Source organism: Typopeltis vanoorti, chromosome 23 (genome assembly GCF_054136105.1).
Source record: "Typopeltis vanoorti isolate ZY-2024b chromosome 23, IOZ_Tvanoo_1.0, whole genome shotgun sequence".
In the NCBI taxonomy this organism is placed as follows: domain Eukaryota; kingdom Metazoa; phylum Arthropoda; class Arachnida; order Uropygi; family Thelyphonidae; genus Typopeltis; species Typopeltis vanoorti.
The window spans coordinates 77661662-77674084 of record NC_143571.1 but is presented as its reverse complement, the minus strand read 5'-3'; the positions used below and the strand labels follow the sequence as shown (position 1 = coordinate 77674084).

The 12423-nt window shown below is 35.1% G+C and overlaps 1 protein-coding gene across 1 annotated transcript in view; it reads right to left on the bottom strand.

Moving 5' to 3' along the window:
* Positions 1 to 12423, bottom strand: part of LOC150094013 (uncharacterized) — a 286529-nt gene that overhangs the window by 32223 nt on the left and 241883 nt on the right. Inside the window, exon 10 of the mRNA XM_090412937.1 lies at positions 1861 to 2061. Coding sequence (XP_090269063.1) covers positions 1861 to 2061 — 201 coding nt within the window. The remainder of the gene's footprint in view (positions 1 to 1860; positions 2062 to 12423) is intronic.

Below are 12423 nucleotides of genomic sequence, written 5' to 3'. Positions count from 1 at the left end.
ATACTGGTCCATAACAATCTTCCAACAAATGGCTTCCTGGTAGAAGATCTCTGTGCTCTGCAGCTTGGTTTTGCTCATCCTAGGAAGATTTGGCTACCTTCTACATAAATGGGGGCTGTCAGATCACCCTTATTGTGATTGTTCTCCAGTGTCTCAGACGATTACCCATATTGTGAACGACTGTCTGAGGCACCAATTTCATGGTGGTGGTCTACAGGACATCCACAAGATTGTGGATGTCCTGTAGGCCACCTGTCGAGTCCAGTCTAGATTGGCTTACCAGACTGGACATTGACCTGTAGCTGTTTGTATTCCTTTTGCCATAAGAATAAATAAATAAATAAATTTACTAACTTTTTATAATAGAGTAACAGTTGAGTTGGATAAAGGAAATGGCTACATAATGATTTCATTCAATTTTGCAAAGGTATTTGACAGAATACCACGTGGAACTTTGTTACACAAATTAGAACAAATGGAGATTAATATGACACTGGTTAAGTGGATAAGAGGGTGGCTGCTAGACAGATCTCAAGAAGTGGCATGCGGAGGGGCAGAATCTAGGTGAAACAGGTAAATAGTGGTGTTCAGTGCTGGGACCACTATTGTTCAATTTGTACATAAATCATAGAAGAAATAACCTGAAAGGAAATATTTAGTTGTTTGCTGATAATGCAAAATTAGGTAGAGTAATAGTTAATCAAGGTGATGTGAAGAGCTTACAGAACAACTGAAACAGGACGTTAGTTTGAGAAAAGATAACGGATATCAGATCTCTGGTTCCCTGGTTTTCTTGGGGATGAGGAAGCAGTAAAGAGGATTCAGAGATGAGAGACCAAGATGGTGAGTAGCCTGTTGTTCCCTATGAGGATAGATTGAAGGTGTGTGGATTGCAGAAGTTAGTTGAAAGAAGAAAAAGAGGGGAATTGAGAAAAAACATTTAAGTTGCTTGAAGGGTTTTATAGGACAGATGCAGGGAAAATGTTTCAGCACTTGGCCAGAGGGACCAGAACAAGGGATCATCCCTGGAAATTGAATAAAGGTGTAGTTAGTAGGGGAGTGAGGACTATATTTTTTGCTTAGAGAGTTATGGATGAGTGGAATGAATTGCCAGAGTCAGTTGTGAGTGCTTTGTCTAATGGGTTTAAGGAGCGGTATGATAGATTGTGTGGATAGATTTGGCCTCCTGTGATGAGTCTTCGGACTCCATGAATGTGCCGTATAATAACAATAATTTGTTCGGTCCTCACAAGAAACATATTTCCAGAAGGCATTTCACTACGGATGAGGAAGTTCATCAGGTGATGCAATGTTGGTTACTGGATGTGGGCACAGACTTCTTGAGTACTGGCATTGATAAACTGATTTATTGCTGGGGCAAGTGCATTAATAAATTTGGAAACTTCATGGAGAAGTAGTGCATGTTCGCTTATTTCTTGGTGGTGTATAATTTCAACTTTCTATCATTAAACATCCTCAAGAAAAAAAAAATGTGTTACCTTACTTTTCAGAAAGCCTTTGTACAATACAGCATATCTGTTATGACTACTTTCTCCTAATTAGGAACATTATTCAAGCAAGTTTTTGGAACATTTGTAATAAGTATTGAAGAAAGAAAATCTTCAAAACAGACTACTGAATAATGCATTTCATAACTGTTTCAGTTCACTTTATTTTAATATGTATATTGAATATGTGTTATATATATATATATATATATATATATATATATATATTCCCCCCCATAATTCTAAGTTAATAAAAGGTACTTTATATAACATACTAGGAACTTTTTTTCTTTAATACCCATATTAAATCACTGAAAATTCTCTTGGTTACTTTACTAATAAAACTACTTACCTTTCCTGATATCTTATTTTTATTATCAATGACAGTATGGTTTTCACAATCAAATGTTTGGCAGCTCAATCCAAAGAATTCACTACTGGTTGAAATCATATCATTTGCATCAGCCCAACATTCGAAATCTTCATATTGTCTAGGTTCACTCAAGAACTTTTCTTTCTTAAAATCTTCAGATTTTTTCATCTTAATGTTTTCCTGATGAAAGATATTTACATTATATAAAGAACTTCACATCTTTAAGTTAAGAGACTCAATGAGAGATGAGATTCAAAAAACCAGAAATAAGAGATGTGAAATGGTTAATGAAAACTTTAAACAATGATTTCAACTGATTTTAAAATCCAAATGGCTCTGACAATAAACAAATATAAAAAATAAAGTGTATTTTGATGAAACTAAATATATTTTATACTAGTTACATTTTTAAACTATAAAAATGCAACAAGGATACAAAAGGAATAGACAGGATTCTAAGAAAAAAATTTATAATTAGGATAAAAGAAAGGGCATTTACCTGATTGGCCTTTCAACTTGGTTTTAGGATAGATCAGAGAGTACTGACAGGAGTTTTTTTGTAACATGATGGACAGTAACATACAATAAATGACAGTAAGAGGGGTAATGATGAAGTGAAAGTAGATGTCTGGTACCTTGGAAAACCTCCCTGCCGATTGGCAGTAGACAGAAATGCAAAGACAAAGAAATAAACTAATTGGGAAGAAAGGTATGTGCATGTATGTGTGGAGGGAGGGGAAGAGAATAAATAATTAAGTGATTAATTAAGCCAAAAGAGATGGCTTTATCAAATTAGTTTGAAACTCAGTGCATCAGTTTAATCACAAGTCAAACTAAATGGAAGGGCAGACTTATAATTATAAGTCAATGATATAAAACAACGAGATAAGATATACATGGCATTGTATGTTGATGATAATAGTGTCATGTGTATCTAGAGGGATTAATTAGGGGAGATAGTGTTGTTTGCAGTGTTCCCTCCTATAATGAGTGCTTGGATTCCTTGGAGGTGTCATGCAATAATACTAAAAGTAAATGGGATGTACCCTAAATGTATGGTACGTATAATACATGCTATTTGATGGAGAACAGTTTAATTTTTGTTGTTAATGAAGTACTGCAAGTTTGCAAAAAGCTTTTGTAGACAAAAAACAAATAAAATAAACCAACATAGCACACCCATACTACAGTCGTTGAGGACTTTTATTTAGAAATGCACAAGCAATTAAATGGGACTGCAATGGTACCCCATCATCCTTAGCTAATTTCTGTATAGCATGCATAGAAAACAAGTCCACATGCAAACCTCCTATGGTTTTCTAAACATTCTACGTAGAAATTGGCTAAGAGGTTTTTTGTTTGGGGGGGGGGGGGGGGGCTTTTGTATACCATGATAGGCTATGGATCTCCTTCCTATTTTATTGATTTTATATTTTTTTTTTGTATTTTTTGATATTTTTTTTTTTACATGGTCCAGAAACCCTGCTCTGGAAACCAAACATGGAACTTTTTCAAGCCATTTCAAGACCTTCCAATAACATCCATGCTCACAGCAAGATTCTAACCTACAGCCTGTTGTTTGGATAGCAGACATGCTAACCATTCAGTCAACAAAAGCCAGCTGATTAGCCCTGTTCAATTTCAAAACAGATATCCTTGATATGTGTCTTCAAATTTAGGAAATAACCAGGCCAATGGAGCCAGTCTGGGGTGTTAAGAGGAAGTCTTAACTTCAAACTGGATCTCTTTGACAGCTGTTGAAGAGGACATGCCTGCTCAGATTGTATCAATGTTGCAAATCCAACTCTCTATTCTTTGGTATGAACACAATTTACTGTTATAACTAGTTCTACACACATTGCAAATTCATACTGCAGTTCCTTTAACTATACAGTCCTGCAGGGCCGGTGTTATCATTAGGCGAACCTATGCAATCACCTAGGGGCGCTAAGACTTCGTGGCATCAGATTTTGCTACATAGTTTGGGGAAAAATTACAACCTTCGAAAAAAATTAATAAAACCTTGATTAATAACAAGAAAACTGAAATAAGTCAAGCCGTCCTGGTGCTCACTGATGATCCTACATTATTTTTGCCTTTCTCTATTTCTTCCACTCCCATATACAGATATTAGGAGTAATCATATATGTATACAAATGTATTGGTTTTGATTAATAATTTTTTTAATGTTCATAATGATATTTTTATAAATATCCACATGTGTAGGTGTATGTGTGCTTGTGTGAGTATGACAAAATATATATATAGAGACAATGTATAGAGGTGCCTAAATTTTCTTTGCCTAGGGGCATCAGATACTCTCGGACTGGCCCTGCAGTCCTGGCAAATGACACCAGTGCTGTCCCAAAAGACAGCTGCCATATACTTTTCAGTAGAACGGAGAGGTTTTATACATTTTGGCACTCAGTGAGGACCAAATTTGAAAACACATATCAAGGATATCGGTTTTGAAACTGAACAGATCTAATCAGCTGGCCTTGTTGGCTGAATGGTCTGTGTGGGCACAGATATTAGTGGAAAGTCTTGAAAAAGTTGGGGATGGAGAGAGACAACATTCCATAGATTGAATTTGCATTTCAGGGTCATTGTGACAGATCCAACTTTCACTTTTATTCAAAATTTTGCAAAGAAAAGCATTTCCTTCCCTCTTGTAATGCTGAAGCAATTAGCAACAAACCTCCAGCAGTCTAATCTGTTTCATTTTGCTAGTCAACTGACACAGCATCATTGAATGTATGCACACTTTTAATAGTTTGGTGCTAATCCTTCAATGGAGCAAAGACATACTATCCTTACATACTATCAACGGGGTGAGGACAACTTTGTCATGTTCAGTGCCACCAAAACACAGTCATGCCTTTTCTTTCACAGCTCGCTTACCCTTACTCTCAGTAATACACCAATCACCAGACAAGTTTAGATCTCTCTGCTTGATCTAACGTTTACCTCCAGTCTCTTCTAGCATAAACACATCACAATTCCTCTTCAGTATCCAAGAAACTAGGCAGCATTCTCTTGCTGAAGAGGCTACTTTAAAACCCAACCAACTTTTTTAACTATATATAAATCTCAAATCCACCAATACTTAGAATACTGCTCACATGTCTGGAGTGGTGCACCTAAAACCTTTCTTAAAATCCTAGATGCTATCCAGAGATGAGTAATCAGGCTCATAAAAGATCCCTCTCTTACCGCACTGTCTATTCTCAGGTACTTCCATGGTCACTGCACCAATGAACTGGTAACCATCATTCCTCCACTTTCTGTTTCACCTGTTAATACAAGAGCAGCAGATACCCAGCATCCCTTTACCATGCAACTCTCAATACAACAAATCTGCTTTTCCTCTTCCTCTTTTATTCCATCCAACTTCACCCTCTGGAACAACTTTTCCCATGAAGTATTCCAAAGCAATTACAACTTGCAGCTCTTTATAAAAATCAATAAACTTCTGTCAGTCATCATCTGCATCCCACACATGGCAGTGGTGTGCTTAATAGGTCTCGACTTCTTGTGTATGGAATTTAAAAAATTTAAAAAAAAAAATTTTAAAAAATCCAATTTGAATATTTGTTGAAATTGCCAATTTTTTTTTTTTTTTTTATTAACTGAGTTGCAGTTGCAGATTTTGGCTGATGGATTAGTCATTTATGTCACTTCTTCCATCACCGTATTTTTTTTTTTTTTTTTTTTTTTTTTTTGTATCCAATGATATACATACAGTATTCACATCTGCACCTGCTTCACACAAAACCTTGCACAAATGGTGGAACATTTAAATAGAATTTCATATTTTTGTGCACTAAAAATTCTATTACTGTACAATCTAAATTTTTGGCAAACCTATAAATTGACTTGCACATTGTGTATGTAATAAAACAAATACAACTTTCATCAAGCATGACTATACACTAAGCTGTAACCGACATAAAAGAACAAAACAAGATTAGATGTGCTAACCACCCAAACTGCCACCTATATAAAATATATCAAAATTATATGCTTTGTATCCATATTATTTCTATAATATCCGAAGGTTATATTGATTTCAATGGACACTTCACATCCATGTAATTATGGATATATATACACATCAATTTCAGCACAGTTGTTAAGACCACTCACTAAGAACACATGCATATAGACATTACTTTCTGGTAGTAAGGCTTTGATAGCCAAACATTGGCTATTCATAAAAATATTATTTAAAGAAATTACAACATGCAGCATATATTATTATTAGATTACTTTTTAAATGATTACACCAGGTGACAAAGTTCATCACCTGGTGTGAGACCATCACCCTGCTTTCTGGAGGCCTGAAGTGACTTGAAAAAGTTCCATGTTTGGTCTCTAGTGCAGGGTTTCCAGACTATGTAAAAAAATAAAAATACAATATATCTATTCTATATATATATATATAAAAAGATAAGCTGGAATTTGAAACGTTTTTATGTCACCTTTTTTGTCTTACCAGCCCAGAACTCGGGGGGCTGGGTGCTGTAGGCATCGGGGGGGGGACAGAGCCCCTAGTGTATGTGTGTGTGTGTGTGTGTATATTATATATATATATATAGAAAACTCAGAAAAAAAAAACAGAAAAAAATCTTTGGTTCATTCACAGTACAAATGTACTATAGGTTTACAAAAACGTTTTGTGGTTTGGGGGAAAAAAAGCCTTCAAATATTTTGACAAAGTCAAAGACCAGTGCAAAACAATAAAGACCACTCATGTTTATGTAGTGCCAACATACATATATCAGTTTGTTCTTTGTTCCTTGATGATGGCAATTTGACTTTCCAAAATATTTGAAATATTAATCAAAAAGTTATTCTAATTAACATATGGTATACATTATAATTTCCTTAAATAATATTTTTTGGCATTACTTTGCCAGTGTGCCTTGTAAAATCAATACAAGATTATTAATAATGTTTCAGCATATCAGTGGTATGAGTTATGGAACACTTATTTCTCACACCCATAATAGGTTGGAAACGCATAGCCATGTCAAGTACCATCTCCATCTAGGGCACTGACTATTATGGATCTCTACCTGAGATTCATAACATGCAGTAGAAATATAAGATGGTGCGGCCTAGATTTTCAGGTAAGAGATGAATTCCATTTTGCATTGTGAGACCACCTTCCTTTTCAAAGTGATTTGAAAAAAGTTCTATTTTGCTTCTCCAAAACAGGATTCCAGAATATTTCATCTTTGGCCCACCCACGGTTCATGTAAATACACACACACGCGCGCGTGTACTAATGTACCGTGGATTTGGCTTCTTTAGCTCAGTTGGTATACATGACCCCTTTGGTTGGAAAGACGCCTGGGTTTGAATGCCACCTATGACATGAGGAACCTTTATTAGGTGTTTTTTAATCAAATTGTGAGTTAGCCAGTGTCATATGGAAGTGGATAGTTTTCCTCCTGAAAACTTCAGTTTGTCATCCCCCAAAACAGACAATTGTCTGTCTGTTCACACAAATGTTTTAAAGAAAATTTAAAACATTTGTGTGAACATTTGTATATCTTGCAGTTAGTATCCTATGACTTTCAGGGGATCCTGTAACCTCTAGAGCACGTCCCTTGGGTGGTAGATAGGGGAGCACACCATATATATATATATATATATATATATATATATTTGGTGGGGTGGTCCGAATATATTGAATAAGGACTCATGCACCAATAGGGCAATAAGGAGCAATCATTGATTGTAAGACGATTACTAAAATATAAAATAGAGGAAGAAGAGGATAGAAGGATCTATCCTCTTCTTCCTCTACTTTGAGGAAGATCCACTCACTTTAATCATTCCTATAAGGCCTATCAGTCAACTCTACTTATTTTATGACCCTCATGCTATTCGAGTACTCAAGGGCTATGGGGGCTTCCCATTTCTGGCCTGTAATTTTGTCTCCTCTATAAACTACTCAACTATAATTCTATTCTATTCTACTATAATCTACTCTTTCCCCTTCAATATACCCTATTTCTTCTATGGTTTAAATTTGGAAGAAGGCCAGTTCAGAAGCCTTAAGGTAGCAGCCAGCCCTACTACTGAACTACTCATTGCCAGGCTAGTCATCACCTGACATGGAGAACATTAATCTACTTTTAAGCCAACAGAGAAAGGTAATCGAAATGAATCTATGGAAATCTATGAAAAAAATAAAACGAAAATGGCAACGACAAAATATAATACACATAGCAAACTGGAACGTAAGAGGAATAGCATATAAAGAAATAGAATTAGATCAAATATTAAATAAAAGAAATTTTCAAATAGAAGTAATTACTGAAACAAAAAAAGAAATTAAAAGGAACAATGAGAACTGAAAATTTTAATGTAATATCTGTTACATTATTATTATTATATATTATTATTGATAATAGTTGATTTGACAGAGACCAGTTATGATTTGGATTCATAACTCCCCTTCAAAACAGTTGAAATATTATAAATTATTGAATGAATGAATAATAGAAGCTAGAATAAAAAGAGGTTATTTAACAATAATTGGTTTATATGCCCCAGAAGAAGGAAGAGAAGATGATAATATTGAATTTTATAATCATTTACAAAATATATATAATAAAATAAATAAAAATGATTATGTAATATTAGCAGGAGACTTAAATGCAAGAATTGGAAACAAGAAAATTAATAATAATATAGGAATACATGTAGAACATACTCTAAACAGGAATGGTAAAAAAAATGAATTCTTTCTATAAACATAAAATATACATAAATATACTCGGGCAGCAAGAGGATGGAAATCAATATTAGATTATTTTATCTTAAATGAAGACAAAGTTCTCTTTAGATGTTAGAGTTCACAGAGGATATGAAATAAGTAGTGACCACTTCTTCATTAAAATAAAATTAAGATTACCACCTAAATGGCTAAGAATAACTAGAACAGAAAGAAAATTTAAAACATTTGTTTATAAAACTAGATTATTAAATGACACATATATAATGGCTATGTGAACAAAGAATTAATATTTAGATAAAATAAAACGGAATGTAATAATAGAAAAAGAATGGCTTAATATAAAAATGATACTAAATACAGCAGCAAATGAAAGATCAAAAAATTCAATAAAAAGAAGAAACTGAAGATATGGGACAATACAATCAAAGAAATAATCAAAATGAAAAAAAAAAGCCTATCATATTGGATTTTTTTTTTTAACGCTTGGTTAGACTATAATAAATTTAGTTTAATCCTTTATCCAAGTGTAAGCAAACAAAGTTTGCACCTAAAGTATCTTCAGGACTGAGGCAATGCATGGTAAAAGTGGACCAAGCTCTCATCACTACTTGTCTTAGTATCTCCCATAATGCAAAGTACATCTTGCAGACATGTATAATGCAATGCATTAAGGGAAGGGCCACTACCCAGACCAGTTTCAACCTTTATTGAGGTAAATATGACTTCTCCATTATTTTTACCTTAGTATCACAACCTCTGGGTCTGGCTCCCACTGATGAGCCCTCAATAAAGGTCGAAACCAGTCTGGGTTTCTGGCCTAAAGTATCTTCAGGACTGAGGCAACTCGTGGAAAAAGATGGACCAAGCTCATCACTACTTGTCTTAGTATCTCCCATAATGCAAATCACATCTCCTTGCAGACATGTATAATGCTATGTATTAAGGGAAGGGCCACTACTCAGACCGGTTTCAATCTTTATTGAGGTCTTGTCATTGTTTACCTTTATTGAGGTAAATATGACTTCTCCATTACTTCCACCTTAGTATCACTGCCTCTGGGTCTGGCTCCCAATGATGAGACCTCAATAAAGGTCGAAACCGGTGTGGGTAGTGGCCCTTCCCTTAATGCATAGCATTATACATGTCCACAAGGAGATGTGCTTTGCATTATGGGAGATACTAAGACAAGTAGTTTCTTTCTTTTAAGGTTACACGGTGATCAGCATTCATATTTATGAATTTAGGGACACAAACCACACGTGTTGAAAAGATTATTTTACTAATTATTAATAAAATAAAAACTCGACATTTCAACCCCTGTATTGAGGTCATCATCAGAAGGATGCATGTGTATAGGAACCAAGCTACATGCTGTTGCACTCTATGAAGGTAAATTAAATCTACGTTGTTAACTAATCTTTTTCTTAGCTTGACCTCTAGTGTAAAAAAAAAAATATATATATACACAGGGTGTTCGGGATAAATTTGACAGTTTCGTAAGGAAAAAGAAAATCTTCTTTGTATCTATTAAATTTAATGAATTGACAAAAAAACATTACAGGCAGAGTTAATTACAATACTATCAACAAGGTTTACTCAAAATAACCACCATTAGCATCGATCACAGCTTCAATTCTGCTTCGGAACCTCGAACAAGCTGATGCTACAGTCTCCCTGGGAAGGGCCGCAAAAACTGTTTTAATTTTATCCATTAACTGGGCTTTTGTATTACTGGAAGTGCGATTGGTGTCTTTTTCAACTGCGCCCCATACAAAATAATCCATGGGGTTAAGGTCTGGGGAGTTTGGAGGCCAAACATTTGGACTGGTGAAGTCGTAGAAATTTTCAGACAACAATTTTTGACTTTTCCCAGAGGTGTGGCAAGGGGCCGAATCCTGCTGCCATACATACGGCCTACCATTGGCTACCCTTGTTATCCAGGGCTTGACTACAGTTAGCAACTCCACGAACAAAGCCCGAATTCCAATGCCAGGGTTCTTCAACACCTGTTCCTGCAGATTTGCGAGGAATTCTGCTGTACGAACGCAATCAGATCGTCTGCTAGGGATCTTTCTTCTTGCTACATCCTCGTAGTCACCATTGCAAGTCTCTAGTTCATGCCTGATTGTTTTTACTGTATTCAGGGAGCATTGGGCAGCAGTCGTAATATCCTTATTTTGATGGCGGGCACGAATCATCATGATACAAGTTATTCTCTTCCATGATTCAGGTGGGTTCCAGCTATCCATCCTTTCTGACATCTTGTATATGAATGAAGAAGGGTCCAAACTTTTAAATGAAGAGAAGTGTGTGTTAATACATGTAACTTACGGAAAAATATAATTAATTATAAATATGTCAAATTTATCCCGAACACCCTGTATATATAAAATACAATAAACTCTGCTAGTCTTCACGTACTAAGACACTTCTGGAATTGTACAGTTCGGGTTGCTAATGAATGTTCAGGAGAAAAAAAAAAAACACTCCAAGTCTTCTTGTGTTGAGATTTTTCTTTGTGGTTGCAATGAAGGTTGCAAATGGGTCCTCCACATTCTTGGAATGGTTAGACCATCATTTTTATTCAGATTATGTTTGAGCATTTCACATACTTTTTTGAATTTCTGCTCGAACCAGGTTTTGGTGCGGTGTAGGGACTTGGTATCTTTCCAATCAATTCTATGGTATGTTTGGAGTGCATGGTCGAAAGGCCCATTTTCCAAAATGGATATTTAATGTGTCATTTGTTTTCATCCTTCCTGACTAGGATGGTTCGCCCTGTTTCCGCTATGTATGGTATGTTACATGTGCATTGTATTTTGTAAACTCATGGGTGGCTAGGTGTGGCAGAGGATCCTTGGAAGTAGGTGTCTTAATTTTGTCGGGGGTTTAAAGGTGGTTTTGATGTTGTATTTGTGTATTGTTCTGCCTATTTTTTTGGAAATGCCACTAACATAAGGTATGGCAATAGCATTCTTGAAATCTTTTTTGTTATTAGTGGTATCTCTGTGGAGGATCTTGTGAATATAAGAAAGACAAGTAGTGATGAGAGCTTGGTCCACCTTTACCAAGCGAGTTGCCTCAATCCTGAAGATACTTCAGATGTAAACTTTGTTTGCTTACACTTGGATAAAGGATTAAACTAATTTTATTATTGAAGCCTATCATAAATGGTTAAGCAGGAAAAGATTAGAAGATGAAATAGAATATAAAAGAATAAGAGCCATAGCTAAAAGAAGTCACAAAAAAAAAAAAAAAAAAAGACAGAGAATCATGGAACAAATTTGTTTCTAATTTAGAACATGATTTATATAAAATAAGACCCAAGATTTAAGATTTTGAAACATTTAAGTATAGATACTAAAGAAAACAAAATTAAACACTGTTGTGTTAAACTATTGCTTAGATAAGTGGGTTAATGACAGACAAGTATCAGAAAGCGGTATATGGGATATGTGAATCTGACAAATTTAAGGTGACCAGTGGTGTGCCCAAGATATCAGTTCTTGGACCACTCAGCCATAACATTATTATAAAATATGAGCAAATTGCTCAAACACAACCTCCCTTTAGTAAACTCATGCTGTTCCTTGTAAAGTATAGCTTGTCTATATTTCTGTATGCAAGTTCTAACCAACTTTTAAAATCTTCACAATCACTCCACAGATGCTGATAGGTTGATGTTTACACACGGTCTTTGCACCAACCTTGCGCAAAAGAGGATTATTATATATTCTTTCCATTCCTGGTCAATTTTTCCTGAGCTAAGACTCAAATTATACAAATATGCC